Here is a 20,887-nt window from a genome sequence, read left to right as displayed (position 1 = left end):
AGAAGGAATGGGATTGCAATAGGGATATAAGTAAATAAAAAAAATAAATTATTGAAAAAAAGGACTTTTAATATATAGAACCAATTACAGCCTCATATGGAAAAGAGAGTTAATGAATATTTTCAGTTATTCATCAATTTCTTTAAGAGATACAATCTTCAAGTATTTTAGATTTATGAAAATTACATAAAAAGTACTGTGGCTTGGTGAGATCTCAAAACCCCAAAAGGTCGACTGTGACTAAAGGTGCAGCCCCAGCATGGTGCTATGGGAGGTGGCAGACCCATTAAAAGTAGATCTTAGAAGAGACTGCTTATGGTGATATGCCCTTGAAAGGGAACTGTACCTCCCTCACTGGAATCTCCTTTTCTCTTCCCTGGTCTGGATGTAATTGATTTGCCTCTACACGTGATCTTGCCACACACCATCCTCCTCTATTCTTGCTCCACTGCAGGCATTCAACATGCGTCTAAATCTCCACAACTGTGGGCTAAACAAACCTCTTACTATAACTGAGCTGTGCGCAGCATTTTGTTAAAGTGATAGAAAGATTAAGTCGTACAATGGCTAACACAGACACGTCTTAAAGCTTGGCCTGCGCTTGTGCCGAACGTTAAGACAGCACACATTATTGTCAACTGTATGAGGGACAATGTATTGTCAGCTACTGATCACTTTACCTTTGCAGCCAGCTGTAGTCCAATTTTGTCAGCTTCGGCCTCCAATGTTCTACTGTATGGTCTATCAAACATATACTAAGAAGAAACAGGACAGAAAACTCCATTAAGCAAATTCATTTCGTAATCAAAGGAATTTAAAAATTGATGTTAAATTGATTTCACAGAAAATCTAGTATAAAATCTCTATGTGCTAAGGTATAAAATGTAAATGTGGCCTTTGTCTCTGCCATTAGACTCAGACGTTAAACATGACACCCGGATGGGCAGCCTTTGTTTCTGCCATTAGACTCATACTTTAAACATGACAACCCGGATGGACAGCCTGGGTTGCTATTAGCTACCTTCCCTTTCTACTCATAATCTCCATGACTGAACAGCGTGCTGCTGAAGTGCACACACCAGTGCAAGCTGCACTATGGCCAACAAACGTCAACCTCACAATTCTAAAGGGAAATTGAGAAAACGGAGGTATGAGAGCCAGTAACACTAGCAGAAAATTAACCACAGAGCAGAGGCTCTTCTGTGATGAATTATCTTCATTTACTTTTCTAAATATTGATTAGTTAGAAAAATAAAACTTTCTTCTGACCTCAACTTTTTAAAAGACACACACAGCTATCCTAACTTTAATTTTCCTAATTACCTGTATTTATGAATATGTTTTCCAATTGAATTCTACTTTCCAGTATAGTAAAACTATGTGGGGCTGGATCAATAAGCAGGGCTTTTGAGAAAGGAGCTATTTATCCACAAAGCAACGTTTCCAACCCAGCAGCATCCTTGCTATGGACACGAGCAGCCTAATCCACTGATCCCAGTTGTAAGCACAGAGCATGGCTTCCGTCCCGCTCAGTCACATCTGAGGATGCTGAAGCACTGCATGGCAGAGCATCAGGTCTCAGTGAGCAGGCTGAGTGTGTGCCACTGAACGTGCTAACCCAATAAAGCATCAGCCTCAGCAGGAGAACTCATGGGCGATATGCAAGACGAAGCTAATATAGTAACCAACTCCTCCATCTGTACAGAGTATTACATGGGCCAATCATCAGAACAATCACCCCCATTAGTTGAGTTCTTACTCTGTGCCAGCTACTATGCAAAATGCTTTGAAGAAGTAGTTCTCAAGCTGGTGCAAGTGAGGAGTGAGTGAGTGAGTGAGTGAGTGAGTGAGTGAGAGAGAGTGGGGGAGAGAGAGAGAGAGAGAGAGAGAGAGAGAGAGAGAGAGAGAGAGAGAGGTGAGTGGCTGGCTGGGTGGCTGGCTGGGTGGGTGGGTGAGAAGTGGGTGGGTGGGTGAGTTGGAAAGTTGGTGGGTGGGTGACTGGGTGATTTTGATTCTTGGAGACAGATGTAAGTGTTTGGAGTCATAAGGTGATGCTGTTGGTACCTAAGTACTCTCAAATTCATGAACTCAAGCAAACCTCCTTCCTCCCTTAGCTTCTCAAGTAGCTGGGACTATAGGTATGTGCCACTGTGCCAGCTCACAGAGGCATTTATTTTAATTACTTTTGAATTATTAATTATTATTTAATTTATGTGTCTAAGTGATTTTGCCTGCATGTAAGTTACACATGTATATGCCTGGTACACAAGAAGACCAACAGGGCAGATAATCCCTTGCTTACAGATGACCATATGGGTTCTGGGAACCAAACTGAACCCAGGTCCTCTGCAAGAGGAACACAGGCTCTAAACCACTGAGCCATGGAGATACGGTGGAGACCAAGAACCATGTGCATCTACTGAGTAAAGGCTGTGTATGCAGGAAAACAACCTATAACACCAGGACGAGGCCACAGAGCAATGAGGATCCAGAACAAAACATCAGTAGACTTAACAGAGCCTTAGTGTAGCGTTCAGTCACCACGGTGAGTATGTGAATGTCAAGCAATGTGAGCAATCCCCACTCTACAGTGCTACACTGGCAGCACTCCCCTGCTCCCAAAGCATGGTGAGCAGCACTTGCAAAGAAAAAAGCATCCCTGACAACAGTCACTGAGGGACCTCAGTTCAGGAGAAAAGAATCCATACTAAAGGAAGCCCTGTTTTATGTTCAGTTTAATTATTAATAGAAAAATGATGCTCAAGAGCTGGGGCTCATTTGGTATTTTAAGAGAAAAACAGCTGCATTGCCCTTGATATGCTCAACTCTTATGTTCTATTATTTTAAAAAGCATCTACTTGCACATAAGAGGAACTCCATCAACTCTACTGACAGCCCAGTAGGTCAGAGACAGAACAAAGTTCCAAACTGAGGTCCGACAATCTGAGCCTAACTCTTCCTTCTTCGGTTTGAGGACCGTTGCTTCTATCTGAATGCAGTCAAATGATGCGTCTGCACTCAATAGGTGACTTCCCAGTAGCAAAGGCTATTTGTCCCAGATGGCACATGACAGGTGCTCCAGAAAATCACTAAATAAAACGGTAAAAGTCTGTTCCTAAATAACCATGTTTTCTGGAACAGGAGGACATATTTGAAGAAAGATGTAAAATAAAATAATCTGGTTAACCGAGAACAAGACTGACCCTCAGTAACAGTATTTTGAACAAAATAGCAGGACTTAATCTCGTGTTATCACTATCAGCACTAAAGACCTAGGAAAGCTTTCCTGGTGTGTTCTAGGCAGTGCTGGGCTAACTGAGCACTAGCAGCAATGGAGAAAGGTGTGAGGCTTCAGCCAGCCCCATAATCTTTAAAACGTCAGGCTTCTTTGAAGAGCCCTCTGTGGTAACATCAGCGAGGACACCACTGTCACAGAGATAAGAGAAGGAGCAGTGACTAGGTTTTCTTTCTGTGATATCAACAGCTATGGATTTAAAAATGAAAATTAATTAGCCCAAAGTTGGAACAGTAGCTCTTTTAATCAATACTTTAAAATCACTGCATAGACATAGTATTTCTTTTTGTTTTGTTTTGTTTTTTGTTTTTTGTTTTTTTCAGAGCTGAGGACTAAACCCAGGGCCTTGCGCTTGCTAGACAAGTGCTCTACCACTGAGCTAAATCCCAACCCCGTATTTCTTAATTCAATACTATAAGGGAACAGCACCTAAAGAGTGAAGCAGACCGTGGAGTCAGACTTTAGAATAATTCTAATCCACACTGCTGTACATAGTTGGGAATAGTTGCGAATTCACCACAGACCATCTCAGACTTACCTCCTGCAACTTTGACTGTATCCACTGGCCCAGAACTGCCAAGCTGTCTCTTGGACAAATGGCCCAAATCATTGTGAGAAAAATCATGCCAAGGAAATCCAGTAAATGAACCAAGCTAGCCTTTTCTGCCTAAGAATAATGAAAATAATGAAACCACATTAGCAGATAGAGACCATATATTTATACTTTCTAGATACTATTTAATCATACTAAATAATTAATAATTGGCTAGCACAAGCCAATGCTACTTTTTTTAATTTATTATATTTATTTTTTGTGGTGCACATATTTGGCATAGGTACGCCATGGTACAAAGCAGTCAGAGAACTCTGTGGGAGTCAGTTCTCTGCTTCCATGGGTGAGACCAGAGATCTGTCAGGTTTGGGGCCATTACTGGTACCTTTTGAGTATCATCAACCAAAGACCCAAATTTCTCCCCTCCTGCCCATGCCACCTCCTGGAATACCCCTTTTCCCTGCTTACACGCTGTGGGCCACTTATGCCTTTAATTGATATTTTACTACTTTTGCCAAGCTAATTATTCATCGTCAAAGACAGTGACAATAAACTACACTTTCCTATCTAAGCAAATACAACAATCTTCTGGTTCAATGAGCCTCATTTCATAGATAATGAAATGGAAATGGAAATTTTATGGCTGTCCCAATTCACACAGCTATTAATTAGTAAGAGGACCAAAAATTCAAGCCAGGGCTATTTTGGTACCTAATGTGGGCACTATATTCTACAAATCAAATCAAAGTGTTCACTGCGCTGATGTTGTCACATAAAGCCTAAGCGTGTGTGTGTGTGTGTGTGTGTGTGTGTGTGTGTGTGTGTGTGTAAATTCACCTGACACATGAAAATTCAGAAAGAATTTCAAACAAGTTTTTGATTTTGTAAGTTTGGTATCTCTCACTGAGAGCTGGGTGTTCTGTGCGTTTCAGGCATAATCACAGCATTAACCAGTAAATGTCTATATAAAATGTGCATTCTGTACAATAATGTCTGGTACAAAGTAAAAGCATGGGCTTATTCACCACGCACCAAAATCAGACTAGGACCTATCAAGATAATCTCTCACAGAGCCAACTATCACACTGGAACAGCTGTTGGCTGTAAAACAATTATTGAACTATTTTACCACAAAAGACTAAAATCAAAATGACAATGTATTTATGAAGAGAAATGCTTTGCTATGAAAAGAGTATAACTGTTATTAGTCTTAAAAAATAGAAACTGCTTTTTCTTAGTTTTTGTTTGTTTGAAACAGGATTTCTCTGTGTAGCCTGGCTGGCCTGGAACTCGATTTATAGACCATGCTGGCCTCTAACTTACATAAATACGCCTGCCTCTGCCTCCTTGGATGCTGGGATTAAAGCCATGGACTACCACATCTGCCTAGGATTTCCAAGAGAAAAACACTGTGTTGATCAAAGAGACCTTTGTCAAGGCAGCGTTAACTGCTTTCCACTAAAGCTGCTCCTTGCCTCCTTCATTTCGTCAGACCACTGCCCTGAACTGATGGCAGTGGTAACCTTCCACTGACAGCAGGCACAGGCTGGAGGACCAGAGATCAAACCAGCTGAATGGTAATACCTTTTAAAGCTACAACAGCCAAAGCTAATTTCTTGACCCCAAGGAGAATAAACTTTTCTAGACCTCACAGTCAATTTGACAAAAGACTATGCCTTAAGGTCTGTGGGATGATGTCATACAGGTGAGGCAGGTATAAGGTAGAATAAGGCCTGTCATTGGACAAGAAGAAAGGATTGGTGGGAGAAAAGTTTGAGGGAACAGGAGAATGGAGGAGAAGCCACCACCAGGAGAACATGGAAGCGGATGTTAAGATTCCACACTGTACCTTTACAGGTTGTTATGAATGTTCTTAAGGGATGGGTGTGTACAGGGCCTTGTATGTTTAGGTGGGCAATTATATCTTACCAATTGGACCAGAGGTTACTGTGTTGTGTGCTCTTTCTTGTAGCGATTTGATTTTGGGAGAGTGTGTGGCGGCAGACTAGGCTGCCACAGAGTTAGGATGTGTGTTTATGGCAAGATATCTACCAGATATCTTGGGGCACTGTGGTGCTGGATCTAGAGGGGGTAAAAGACAACCCCTTTTTATAATTTTACAATAACAGAAGACTTTCAGTTTTATGGTTATATTATTACTCTCAGAGAGAGTACAAGATGGATCTAGTGGGAGTAAAAGAAAACCTTTTTTATAATTTTACAACAACAAAGGTCATTTAACACTATGTACTTAACCTGCTGCCCCACTGTGTAAGTTTAACTTGCCTTTAAAAAATAAACAGTATAGCCAACCTTACTATGCCTTGACTTTCCAATGCATTCAGCTTTTACAATCTAAACTAATGTATAGCTTTACTCTTAAATTGTGTTACTTTTCCATGCCAGATCCAGAATAATGTGTGTGTGTCTGTGTGTGCGCTGTGGTGATCATTTGCTGAAAACAGCCACCAGGTCGATAGAGCCTTAAACAAGAATTGCCCTATTACTGTAGACAGTAACATGTAGATAGAAGATGGTAGCATAAGAGAAAGTCTCCGTGTCACTCATTAACTCATCACTGACGTGTTATGACACCATTATTTCAGAGAAATTAGAATACACGATAACAATACTATTTCTATGGCTTAAATTTATTCTTGATTCTACTTAGGAAACCTTTCTTTTTCCTGTAGATCAAAAGAAATCAGGGATGCTTCTAAAAAGAACAACACTGGCCCACATCATTTTATTATTCCTCTAAAGAAGAGGTAGAATTTTAAAAGACTTTGAGGAAGATTAGTAAAAAAACACTCACGCTTCCATTTGAAGTTAATAACATGTGCACTTACTGTTTAGCATGTGGCAATCCTTCACAATATTTACCTGTATGTTCTGATTAAAGATTCTTATTTTTAATGAATAGCAATCAAAAATCGGTATAAAAATACATCCATGAACTATTACAGATCTACCTGGCCACTGTTAGTCTTCTCAAATGTTACTTTCCTAATATGAAAAACCAGGGATGATACATCCTTATAAAGTAAAGCTCCGAATGAGAAGGAGCATATCAGATGAAGTTCTGTAAACTAACCTGGCCATGTCATTACTGCTCAACATTAATCCCATATTGCATATCATTTAGACATTTTTCAACAATATTCCAAGCCATCATTTGAAAATAGTAAGAATAAAACTGATTTACCACTTAAATAGTAGTATCACTTTTCAACAATTAATTTTCTGACTAGTTTACAAGTATTAATAATTATGGAAATTTAAAACTTAAAGTGAAATAATTAAAGGCTGGGACTAATTACTTTTTAGCAAAAGAGACAGGCGATAAAAACAGTATTTAAGAGAAACCCTAATTATTCAGGATCATATACTAAAGACTGCAAACAGTCTCAAAATAAGCTAATCACATTCTTTCAGGTACAGAATAAGGTAATTACATTCCATCATTAAAAGAAGAAGAAGAATATTGAAAGAAGACAGTTCCTTAAAGGACTCTACTTGCTAACATCAAAGCAACCTCCGACAACTGCACATCATGGGTACTCACGGCATGCCCCAGGACCGCATGCGCGATCTCATGGCCCAGGAGGAAGGAAAGCTGGTGCATATCGGTCACGCTATTCAAAAGCCCAGTGAAAACAAACACTTGTCCGTTCTGCACACAGAGAGTAATATAAGCAATTAGCCCACCGGCAAACTTAAAGACCTCAAGCTAGCAACAACAACAACAAAAAAGTATATAACGAATTTACTTACTGGAAGCACGAAGGCATTGACCTTGGGCGAATGGACCACGTGAACCACCCAGTTGATCTCAGAGACCCCTGGGACATCTTGATTGCACTGTGTTAGATGATAAACCACCTTCTTGACAGTCAGGTACCGGGGGTCTTCCTCAGGCAGCAGATCATTTTTAAACTCTTCCATCCACTAGATGTTTTTTAAAAAAGTATTATTTAAGAGATTTTGCACTACAAGATGCTTATGCTGCTTCATGGTGGGGTATCTGATGAGTACTGGGCATTTTAATTTTGAATCGTGCAAAAATTTACATATTAAATGCTCAAATTTCTGAAATTTGAATTATTCATAGAAAAGCAGTATGGTTTCTCACACAGGAATAAATTATAAAATTTTTATATAAACATGATTCAATCCAAGTTTTATTCTTTTCCATTAATCTATATGCAAGCAAAATGCTGAAATATTTCTAATTCCCTAAGAACTTTATGAAACAAAGCTGCCTATGTCTTACATTAAAAATTTCATATAAGGGGCTGGGGATTTAGCTCAGTGGTAGAGCGCTTACCTAGGAAGCGCAAAGCCCTGGGTTCGGTCCCCAGCTCAAAAAAAAAAAAATTTTTTTTCATATAAAAAAAGGAAACTGTAGCCCAGGTGGTAGAGTGCTCACTCCCCTAGCGTGTACAAGGCCACAGTTCGATCCTCAGCACGGCACACGCAGTGTGCTTACACATCCTTGTGATCCAAACACTGGATCCGGGTAACCAGGATGATTACAAGTTCAAGATTATCACTGCTGCACAGGAAACTCAAGACCAGCCTGGGATAAAAGGAACCCAGTGCCAGTCAAGAAAGAAAGAGAAACAAAGAAACAAAAAAAATTAAAAAAAAAAAAGGAAGGAAAGAAGAAAGACAAAGGGAGGGGGGAGGAAAAGAGGGAAGTGGAGGGAGGAAGGGGAGAGGAAGAGTGGGAGGGGAGAGGGAGGGAGGGAAGGAAAGAAGGGTCAAAGAAAATTAATTACTTTCATAATCCACTAAATGGAATCCCTATTCATAATACAGACTTAAGCTTTTACAAAAAGGGACAATATCTCACTAATTGTAAAGTATTTGATCCACACAGACTGAAAGAAAATCACTAAGATCTCAGAGCTAATGGGAAAATCACATGATGCTGATTGAAATGCCTGAACATCTCTTACATGGAAACAGTTTTTCTGAAGCTTTTTATAAGATATTCTCTCATATATACTGTGAAAATTAAGGATAGTCTACAAATACTTAATTTTCATGAAATGTATATTTTAACATAAATCAAGTTGATAATCTTTTTAAGATGCATTAAAACATATGACTTCATAGAATATGAACTTAAAGACTACATCAATTATCATTTTTAAAGAAAAACAGTTGTAAACAAATAGAAGTCCTCTATTCACTCTTCTTAAACAATCAAGGTCCTCTATCTATATCTTAGTTTGCTATCTATTACTGTGATGGACACCACAACCAAAAGTCTCTTGGGAAGAAAAGGGAATATTCCATTTTACAACTCTCAGGCCACAGTCCACCATCAAAAGAACTCAAGGCAAGTACTTCAAGGGAGGGACTGAAACAGAAACCCTGGAAGAATGCTCTGGTGTTGTCCATGGCTTGCTTAGTTTGTTTTCTTGTACACCCGAGAGCCACCTACCCAAGAGTGGCACCACTTAAAACGAGCAGAGACCTCGAACATCAATCATGAATCAACACAATGTCCCACATTGCTGACTTACCAGCCAATGCAGGCATTTTCTCAGTTGAGGCTCCCTCCTCTCAGATGATTCTAGCTTGTGTCAAATTGACAACACACTAGCTTGCACACCATATAATTAAAGTACTTTATAACGGCTCTATAAGAATATTTAAATTCACAGACCAATAAATTAAGCAATAAAATGTCTGTCACATGAAAACACTTATATATACATACTGATCAATATGTATATATAGCATATTCATATATGCAAATTCATTCATATATGCATGTATTTTAAATTTTAAACTATCTGAATAGTAGATTCTTAAAATTTCTTACAAGACTTGTTCCAATTTTTCCAAAATGTTTTTCTCAAAGCTATCTTCTTATTAAGACTAAATTCTAGGATGCAGTTTAAAGTTCTGTTTGTATTCTAAGACTATTACTATCTTAGTTAAGATCAACTTTTATAGCAAGAAGTCATTACTATTCATGATAGCTTTCCTTTCATAAGTTCATGTGCTTCTTTGTATCCAAGTACATGAAGACCTGAAGCATTACCTATTCAGCAATGTCAGCCACCCATCCCTTTTTGTGGTAATTACTAGAATACAATGATGGTCCCATCCTTGAGGACACACAAGAACACATTGTGTACTGTCTCTCCCTGAGTTACTACACTTCTACACGAGGTGATATTTCTGAATCCCACCAACTATTTTGTATTCAGAAAACAAGTGATTATGGGTCCACACACCAGCAAGCTCATCACCTAGGAGCCTGAGACATAAGGGTCACAGGTTGAGGGCTAACCCCAGGCTACACAGCAAAACTCTGTTTTAAGAAGAAAAAAAATAATGGCAGAAAATACAATAATATTTCAAAATTTATTTGAAATATTTGAAAAACAGCTATCTTATACCTGACTTCCAAGGTATACAAATTCTCTCAGCATGTTTACTTATTTGATACATAAAAACAAAGCACTAGTTTGCATGGTGTGCTAGACCCTAGGATAAAATAAACAAACCAGCAAGGTTGTTGGTCCCACAGAGCTTGGCCTATAAAGGGAAATGGACAGAGACCAGGGAAAGTTCCATAATGTAAAGAAAATAAAAGGGGGAAAGCTAGGACCTAAGGCCAGTCCTGCCAAGCATGGGGCAGGGCAAGTCATTTCTCAGCTCCACCCGGCTGAGTCACAGTCTGAGCCAGCCTGAGCATCAGGGAAGGTTTTCCTGAGCGGGACCCTGACTGGAGCAAGAGCAAGAGCTGTCTGGCTGGGAGGACAACCAGCACATGCTGCAAATGCCTTCCCCAAGTATGAGGCCTTCGAGAAAATGACTAAAGTATCAAAATCTAAAATTAAGAGCAGTGCGTCTTCCATATTTAAAAAGCTTCCTGCTTGTGTTAGCTTGTGCCGTGTAGTTACGGACCACGCTTACAACTTACCACTTCATATTCCAGGTCTGACAGGAGTCTGAAGTGTTCTTTCCCCACTAACAGTAGTTTGCTCCTTCCAGTGACAGGGCTCACTTCCAGGTGAGTGAAATAAAACACCACAAACAGCAGTCCAAAGGCACTCAGACCAAGGAGCAGCCTCCACTTGTTCCTCTTCACGCTGTCTTTAAATAGCGCCTTCTTGTCAGGGGGAAGTGCTTGCCACCATTTCCTTATGCCCCTGTGACAAATCAGAAATGGCCCGTCTGGTAACTGCATGCTCACACCTCAGACACACAAGCTAGGATTTTCCATTATAAGTCCCTTCCACCATTATGTTTATCTGTGCACATAGCTTTTGAACTTATAAAATTCTTAGCTAGAGGATGGAAAGTCATCAACGCTATAAAATTATACTTAAGGCTCACTTGAATTTCCCACATCAGCTAGTGTGAAGGCAAACCCTTAAATGAGGACTTGTGTTGTTACAGCTCCCACTACTAACACTTACTAATTACCGCATGCTAAGTGCTGTTCTAATCATGATGCACGTGCCACCTCATTTGCTCGCTCTAACACCTTCTTACACAGAACAACCTAGCCAAGGCCTGGGGCGTAGCTAGAGGAAAACCCAGTAGTCTGGGACACCGTTCCTGAGACTGACCACTTAACAAGGAAGAAGTCCTCAGACAAGCATCTTGGAGTCATATAGGATAAACTGTACCTTCCCACTGCCCCTTAGACTCTAGCACAACCTGCCAGTGCTCCAGCAAGGAACAAGAGGCACCATGGATGCCGGCAATAAGCAGCACTTCTCAGAAGCAGCAGCTCCACTATCATACCTATCATGCCGGGGTCGGGGAGGTGAAGGACTGAAGCATCAGAGTAACAAATGGATACTTTACAGATGCCATCAGGGAAGGGCTGCGTTAGCTGGGAGGAGTGAACAGTAGTTCTCTAACCTGCCAGGCTAGGTACGCAAACATTTTAACAACTAATGTTCTGAACATCGGGACAAAACATTTCCTTGTGCATACATTATTTTAAGTCTTAATAAAAGGTATCAAACACACACACACACACACACACACACACACACACACACACACACACACACACACAGTGAAATCTCCCTTAACAAGAATTCATTCTACAAAACAATTTTGTAAAGTTACTATAATTTTATTAAGTTCATGCTATCATTTGGAAGTATCAACCAAAAGTCTATGTATTCAATTTCAAAGGCTTGGCCCCTGTCCTCTGGCATAACTAGGAGTGGTATAACCCATGGGAGATAAGGACTGGTTAAATAATGTGGGGTTACTGGAGAGATGGCCTTGAAGGGGCTATTAGAACCCCAGTTCCTGCCTGTTTCTGTCTTTGCCTTCCTGACCATCAGGAAATGGACAAGTCTCCTCTGAGAGACATTCCCACCAGCAGGCAATGAGTGGGCCCAGCCCGTGCAACCAGGGACCAAAACCTCAGGAAGCATGAACCGAAGTAAGTCTTTGCTCCCTGATTATCTTGATTACTTCATCACAGTGTAGGAAGCTGACGAACATGGGGATGTGTGTGAATCACTTTAGAGAAAGCCACTGAACCAGAAAGGCCACAAAACAATGAAGTATACTTATTTCCCACTGCAACGTTTACAGATTACTACTTACTTATAACATATGTATGGCATATTATAAGAGGAAATGTATAATAGAAAAATCAAAACCAAAATCAAGCCATTTTATAGGAACAGAAATCACAAAGTGATTATCCCTACAAATGAGGAGGGGTTTGTTACTTAGGAGCCAACATAGATACCTATTTTCTGTCAGCCTCAAACATACAGAATTAAGTGCACTACAGAGAAGTTCTTGGATTTTGAATAGAAGTAGACTGGGTTGTTAGAATGTAAGGAAGCAGATGGCAAGGAGGGTCAGCATATTTAACAATCATAACAAAACTTTATGAAGAGACAGATTTGCCTCCTTCAACCTTCATGAAATAAGGAGAAAGGTTGAGAAACAGCCATTTCGCTATAAAATGCACAGTTATAAAGGACTACCAAGAGAAATGTAACAAAATCCTGTGAAAACAGAATGGTGGAGTGAGCTTTATTAATGTGGCTAAGGCTGAGCCTCTAATTATATGAATGAAGCCCTTCATTTCATGCTGACTGCCTAAAATTCCACAGAAACCAAAAGGCAATATTCTCAAGTGCTGTTGTTACACAAACCGCTGCCAATGCTTCCCATTATCCCTGTAATTAGAAATGTGAAATCCTTTGGAAATATCTCTACCAACAAAAACTTGAAGCTCACATTTCTGCACAATAAATTTGCAACAAATTATTTCAAGATTATTAAAATCATGCACATAAGACTGGCAGAATTTACCTTTAGAAATTCAAATTTTAAGGTGAATACGGCATAGGGAAAGGTCTCCTTTAAAGTACAGTAAATAATTAAAGCTTAATTATTAAAAATTATTATAAGTTGATACAAATGTGAATATAAAAGTTCAGGAGCTTTAACATAAACGTATATTTACCTGCCCACAATGATAGCAAGGAGCTTTTGCACTGGTTTCAGAATGAGCATCAAGAGAGGGACTGGAGCGGCCTGACGTGGCGCAGATGTGTGGAAACTCCGGACCTCTCTTATGGCGGCATAGTTCGGAGAACATGAGGCATCACCCCAAACCGTCCAATTGGAGGTGAGCACCCCCATTTCCTTGCTTTGGGCACTTGAGAGGCATCTTGATCTTTTGTTCTTGAGAGTCCTACAGAAATGAAAGTTTCTGGGCAGTAAGATCACTGAATAACAGTGACTGACTGTGCTAAGTCCCCAGTTTGCATTTACTGCTGGGAGCCTCGATGCCAGTGGACAGCCTGCTGGTGGGGTCCACGTTCTCCTGCGGGCCAGCGTATTCACTCCAGAGAGAAACCGATTTCTTGTGGCAGACTGCAGTCCATAAAGGAAGTTCATCTTACCTCTGCTTGGTTATCTAGAATACACGCATACACACACATAAGACGTAGACACCTGTGGAATATGTGCTTACAAACTGGGACTGTAACACCTAAGAAACACGTCCTGGACATCTCGGGGTAAATGCCTGTGTGTCTGCCCACCACCCCCAGCAGCGCCTTCCATAGGACGAGCCAGAGGGACATTCACAGTCTCAGATCACTCACTACCCAGTGCTCATTTGCAACACTTGAATCTTTTCGCTTCACTTAAAGAAAGAACTTTTTTTTTTAAGTTTGCAGGGACTCTATCTGATCAGCAAATCACTTCACAGATGATAAGTAGCTTTGATAAAACAGCAAATGTGTATCAGTTGACAGTAAAATGAAATATCAGGGGATAGAAAAGCCTAGCTTTAAAAATGTTACCTCTAAGAGTTTTAATTTATTTATTCCAATAAAACCCTGAGGCTTTTGGTTAGAATCAGGACGTAGAAAGAGGGACTTTAATGCCACCTAAAATTGACTTCTTAAAGGGAACACGTAAAAGGAGGATTTCCACACACTTGGCAAGAGGCAATGAAGGACTGAAAGGTGGGTAACAAGACTCCATTACAACTGCCCCAGAGAACCGGCTGGTGAGTTTCCAAACCACACACGAGAACGACTACGCCTACGTCTGCCCTAGACTGAAGGCGTGAAGCTGGGCATGCCTGTGGACCAGGAAGCTAAGGGCTTGTGGGCCGAAGAAGGGAACACAAAACCGAAAGAGGGAACTCCCAGGTCGGTGCGGGCTCCTCCCTACTCAGCTGAGCACTAGCTGGTCACACGTGCGAAAGCTTAGAGAGCCATAATTTCAGGCACAGTCCACCTGACAGGGTGCACTGTCCGCTCCCGTTGCTCAAAGTGGGAAAACTTCTCATTTGTAATTCACAGAAACTGGGTGGAACTCCAAAGAGTCTAGCACTGCTGTGAGAGCTGCTCTAGCCCCAGTAACAAAATCTAAAACAAAAACCCAGCGAGTAGCTTCTTAGCTCTCAGGTAAGAGCCAGCTTGGAAAAACAACAAGAAAAGATCAAGCTGCTTCTAGTAACCACATCATGGATTTTCTTTTAAAAAAAAAAAAATCAAGAATCAACAAATAAACATTTAGCAACATATAATTCACAATTTTAAATGAAATTCATAGAAGAAATATTAATCAAAGGAAGCGGACTCCTAACTAATACAAATGGAAGTATTAGTAGACAAGGATATTAGAGTTGCTATTGAATTGTTTCGCACAGAAAAGTGTACTCAAGCTCTTTTACTAGAAATCAAACTATAAAAGCAGCATGAATATACTTTCTTTCTTTTAAATCTGATGATTTATTGTTGTAAAGCTTTGACACTTGTCCCTCAACTTACAGAATGGGCCAGGACATCATGTTAGTCCCTAATGGCCATTGGTCTCAAAGGCAGTAGACACCTACCACAGAGAAAACTTCACATTAAGTCGTACCCAGCATATGAACATAAAGATGAACGTAGAACCTAGAGTTGGTGTTGCAGCAAAAAAAAGGGCATGCAAGCTAGACTTGTAAGGAAAAGTTCTGCACATGCTTGCACAGAAAGGACAATGGAATGGACCTATGATATGTGAGAGATCACAGGGAGGGAGCGAGGGAGGAAACAAGGGTGGGGGATGGGAGGATGCTGACACTGATTCATGGATAAGAAACCTGAAGGCCTCCATGTTTCTGAGACCCTACTGTGCTTTCCTTCGGCCTGGGCTTCGCATCTCTCTAAAGTAATTTCTTCTCTTCACCCAGTTTCTGTGTCTTACAAATAATTGAGCTCAATGACATTTTCATGGTAGGAGGCAGCTGTAAAAGTTCATGTGCAAGTTAATATTTCAATGTTAAATGTGTCATAAAACAATCTGAGAGATCCTCCCTACACGAACTTCCCAATCTTCTACAGACTATGTACCAAACTATACAGAATTAGCCCTAGGATTTTAACATCCAAAAGACCAAAGACCACTTTAATTCAGTCCTGCCAATCTACCTCCTTACTACCTCAGTCCAGCACACCCTGGTTCTGGGGCCCTGAGTTGTAGATTTTACTATATTCTAACTGCTTCACTTTAGTTCACTACCAACGCCTCTTCCAAGCAACCTAAAATCAGACCAGGTGGGCAGTGGTGGCACATACCACTAATCCCAGCACTCAGGAGGCAGAGGTTGGTGGGGACCTCTGTGAGTTCGAGGTCAGCCTGGTCTACAGTTCCTAGAGCGAGTTCTAGGACTCCCAAGGCTACAGAAAGAAACCCTTTCTCAAATAAATAAATAAGTGAATGAATAAATAAATAAATAAGTGAATGAATGAATGAATGAATGAATGATGCAGAGCTCTGAGTCACAACAAAGATGATAACCTAAAAACAGCAGGAAGTGCTACTACGTAGGAGAGCCTTGAAGCTGAGAAGAGCAAGCCTGTATTCTAGCACTTGAGTCACAGAGCTGTTCAAGGCAATGTAAAAACAAAACCTCCGTATAACAGGCTAAGAGGCAAAGTCCAATGTGGAAAGCAACACTACATAAAGCTTCCTACAGAAATATTCCCTTTGCTGACCACCATGGCAGCCCTGGCATGTGGCTTGGTGCATCTGAGGAGCAGAATTTTTACTAAAGTTAACAGGAGGACTTATATGAGACAGTGCAGGTTGGCCTGACAGATGCAGGCCAGAAAGATGTGAATGATCACCCAAAGGAGGGCCAACAACATAACAAGATCTGTCCTTTATGTTGCCAAATGTTGCAAACCTTTCTACAAAAGCCACAAACTCAGACTTAATGTGAAATTTACCTATTTTAAAATGTTGCCAACCAACATTAATAAAACCTGATGATCGTAACCTAACATCCACATATCTCTTTGGTTCAGGGTTGTTTTATTCATTGATTCATTCATTCATTATATGAGTGAATGCTACAAGTCAGCTGCCACTCTGTGTAGCAGATACAACGCAGAGAAAAGACAAAAAACACCTGCCCAATCTGTACAACTAGTAAAGACAAAACATGCTAATAGATACAAAGATAAATCTTAGAAAAGGCCTACATGTAATTTAGGGGACAGAATGGTGCTCATAAGAAAGAGTCCAGTATTTCCTTTCTGAGCAACAAATGTTTACAGGATGTGTTACTTTGTGAGTCCTAAGGCAAGCAAGCTCTTTTGTAATTTCCACTAGTTCTCTGTGAGCCTTTCAATAAAATTCCTAATGTTACTCCCAGCTCCCTAATTCCTAAGGCACCTTCTCCAAGCTTCCTTCATCCACTGCTAAATCTAGTTTATAGATATTCCTCAGAAAATAAACTCTCATCCAAGTTCCATACACCCTATTCACACTGCTCAGATCTGCTCATATGAGAAAATGCTCACTCCAGAGCAGGTGCAAACATTTTTAAAGTAGCCTACCAAAGGAAGGTAAAAACAAAAGCCCCAAACACTAGATACATAATTAAAATCATTATCATTTTGTGTCACTGACAATCAAGTGTCATCCAGAATAGGAGTAGTTGTTAATCTGTAATCACTGATTAATCTTTAAAATGTTTATTTTTTAATGGGGAGAGAAATTTGTTTATACATTTTCAAAGAGCCAGTCACTATTCTACACAGCACCTAAGAAAGAACTGCGGCAGGCCAACAAACATAGCTGGCAGACTTGTAGGAGTTGGAAATTAATGATGTGAGAAAATTAAACAATTTGGATTGCTAGCCTCTAAGAACATTCCAAACCCTTAATTCTTCAAGTGCCTTCTCAGAATGAGCAAGTAGTGTGCGCTCACTGGCACTCAGAGCTGATGGCTAGAAGACAGTTTTAAGAACTCTTACTAAAAACTACTATTTCTCCTCTAGTTTCTATGGAAACAGCTGTCAGATTGGCAAAAATAGGACATGCACTTTAAAATAATCATTCAAGCTAAGTACACATGATGGATGGCTTCTTTAAAAAAAAAAAAATTATTAGGCTTGGCTCTTTAGCTTCCAAATGTCACACAGCACCCCTGCACCTTGGCTCAGGATGCTGTAAAGCTAAACCTTTTAGGAGGGCTCCAAGACATTGAGAGTCGCTAGGAGGCGATGAACTCCTACATTCCAAATGTGGGATTTTCATCTCTTGGGACTAACGTTTCTGGCTGAAGTTTGCCCCAGCACAGTTGCTCCCCGTCACACCGCAAGTGATATGTAAATAACATAAAAAGTGATCTTTGAATTCAAGTTTTTTGAAGAAACCAGTAAGCTCCCTGGAACTGCTCCGACTGTGCAGATGCTGCGAGCTGAGGCAAGAGAGCACGTGCCTCTACACAAGGACGAGCGGGGAGGCGAAGGGGAGACCCGCACAGGCCAGGCCGGCGACGCATGGAGGAAGCGCTGCTCAGGAGGAACCCACACCGACAGCGGGAGGCAAACTTACAGAAAGCCCACCCACCGGGCCGTTCACTCTGACTCGGCACGGTCCATGCCCACCGCGGTCCCCGAACCCCCGGGCCCCGCTCCCCATCTCCGCCCTCCCCGCCCCGCTCTGGAGGAACGCCGAGCCGTCACCGTGAGCGCGCACTCGAGCCGCAGCCGGAGCCGGATCCAGCTGCTGGCTCCGCGCAGGCGCACGTCTTTTCCAAGCCCCGCCCCCTCACTTCCTGCCCTTGGGACCTCCGAGGAGCCTTTTGCCCCGCCCTTGGAAGAGTCAGTCAGTTTCCCCATCCCAGAGCGGTCCAGGGCTGGCTGCCGTTGTGCGGACTGTGGGGTCGTCGCGCCCCCGTGTGGTTGGAGGAAGATAGCCCAGTTTTAAGCTACCTGCCAGGAGCTACACACTTCCTTAGTACTTGGCATGGCTGTGTTGGATCCAGGCAAAACCATGCCTGCTATAGTTTCTACAACAGTTCTGCCCAAAATGAAAGCAATTCCAGGGGCTGGTGGAGAACTAAGATGCCTTGGTTTGAAGCTGCACTGAGCTGATGACTTTGTAGGTATAACATTAATTCTAGAGTTCCGATTACTTACTGGCAATCATCCCTCAGCTCTAGAGTGATACGGGTGCATAAAAATAAGACTAAATATGAAAGACTGTTTCACCACGATCGCTTTGGGACACCAAACTTTAAGAGGTCAGCAGTATTCGTGACAACAGCTCCTGGAATGACCTACAACCAGATTTCATTGTGGGAATGTTTTGCAAAGGACCGTGAATACCGCTGGCAGACGTGATTCCGTGGGATCTGAAGCTACCCACCACAGTCAAAAAATGATGCTTTGTGGATATACGAATTACTCTGTTTTTCTAATAGGCTACCTGAGAAACACATTAAAAACAAAAATGCTATCGTGTATTCATTCAACAATCAATATGTGACAGACACTGTTGGTATTCTGTCGGAGCTCCACCCCAACAGTTACCTGGCAACAGCCAGCTGTGCCTGACACTATGTAAGGGGCTGCTTGCCCACTCCTCCCTCTCTTTCTCTCTTGCTCTTGCCCTCTTCCCCTTTGTCCCTTCTCTTCCCATTCCCCTCACCCCCTTCTGTCTGGACGCGAGCCGAGATTTAAACCCCAACATACACTATGCATGGTAGTGATATTAAGATCAATATCATACAGTTACTGCAGTGAGTACATCATGAAGTAGTGGTTGAAAAGGTGAACAGAGAGCAGGACTATTTTGAGGGTTTGGGATTACTCAATTCATCACATCTGCTAGATGGGTTGTGGAAATATCTATAAGCAGTCATAAAAGTGAAAATGTTTCTACAACCCAGTGGGAGCTGGGAATATAACTCTAGGAATCACCATCAAGGAAGAGATGACTCAGACTTTGGGTACTGTTAAGGAAAGGGTTAAGAGGAAATAGAAGTTGGGAAGCAGAACCCTGGAGAACTTCAACATTTTAAAACTCAAAAGAAGGCATGGTGGCTTATGTCTTCAATCCCACCATTTAAGAGACTGGGACAGGAAGGCGACTTTGAATTCAAGACCAGGTTGCCAGATTACCTGGTCAGTCCCAGTCAGCATGGCCCACAGAGTAAGACTGTGTCTCAAAAACTAAAAAACACATCAAAAGTAAAAAAAATAAACAAAAAATTTAAAAAAGAACTTAGATAGAGAAAGCCAAAAGGAAAGGAAGGGGGTTGGGGCAAGTATTCAGCCTATTACAATTAATAGTAATTTATCCATACTTAAACTCATTTAAAAATAGAGATATTTTCTGGGTGTTGTGACATACACTTCTAATCCCAGCACATTGGAGACTGGGGCAGGAGTATGCCCGCAAATTCAAGGCCAGGTAAGGCTACATAGCAAATTTGAGGCCAGGCATAACTACATAGCAAGTTCCCGGCAAGCTAGGACTGGACAAACCATGTCTCAAAACAAAGAAACAAACAAAGGCGACATCATCTAGCATTTTAAAATAACTTTGAACCAAGTTTAGTTAATAGGTTACTGCCTGACTTTTTCTGAGGTGTCCAGTTCTATGCCTCCTCCTGGATGGTGAGAGCCATCACAGGCTGACAAAATTATTCCATTCCAGTCTGCTTTTGTGGGCCAGTGTGTCTGCAGGGGTTACACACTGTGGGACATAAATGACGGTGGCCTCTGTGCCATGACCAGGCCCTCTTGAGAGTTAGGGGTGAATATAATACACCAAAGAGCATGTGCTAGGATTTCTATGTTCATGTGCCCCAGAACAAGGAACTGAACCAGGGACACATGGAGAGTAATAGAAACGGGGGTGGTTTGTTAAGAGAAAGAGAACTTGAGGATGAGAAAGAGGGGCAGAGACTCAGAAAGGTCAGCAGCTCGATGATGCCTGGTTTCGACACTTTATGAGCTGTTTACATGGTGCCTGCTGATCCCCTCATTTATATGTTACACATGCTTTGTCTCTTACCTGTAGATCTTGGTCAGATGGGCATCGGGTTCCAGTCTCTATCTGACATTGGTCCCTTTCTCTTTTTTCTATTCTTATTTACTGATATAAGTGTTCTGGTCACTGGCAGAAGGCATCAATTGTGAATTGCTATGTGGCTGCTTGGAATTGAACTCAGGACCTCTAGAAGAACAGCCATGCTCTGTTCAACCACTGAGCCATCTCTCCAG

The 20,887-nt window shown here is 41.4% G+C and overlaps 1 protein-coding gene across 7 annotated transcripts in view; it reads right to left on the bottom strand.

Annotated features, from left to right (window-relative positions):
• Oma1 (OMA1 zinc metallopeptidase) overlaps positions 1-18,399 on the bottom strand; it is a 52,799-nt gene extending 34,400 nt beyond the window's left edge. For 2 of the 7 annotated variants that reach the window (XM_087548129.1, XM_087548133.1), the window contains exons 1-7: positions 18,210-18,378; positions 13,327-13,782; positions 10,795-11,023; positions 7,623-7,796; positions 7,414-7,521; positions 3,834-3,962; positions 681-755 (exon numbers count right to left, since the gene is read on the bottom strand). In XM_087548129.1, the coding sequence (XP_087404255.1) occupies positions 681-755; positions 3,834-3,962; positions 7,414-7,521; positions 7,623-7,796; positions 10,795-11,023; positions 13,327-13,763 (1,152 nt within the window). In that variant the 5' untranslated portion in view covers positions 13,764-13,782; positions 18,210-18,378. 7 annotated transcript variants of the gene reach the window in all.
• Positions 18,400-20,887: the final 2,488 nt, after the last annotated feature.

The sequence above is a fragment of the Rattus norvegicus genome, chromosome 5 (assembly GCF_021556685.1).
Source record: "Rattus norvegicus strain SHRSP/BbbUtx chromosome 5, alternate assembly SHRSP_T2T, whole genome shotgun sequence".
NCBI lineage: Eukaryota > Metazoa > Chordata > Mammalia > Rodentia > Muridae > Rattus > Rattus norvegicus.
Note: the sequence above shows the minus strand (reverse complement) of the source record. Positions and strands in the feature narration are given on the sequence as shown.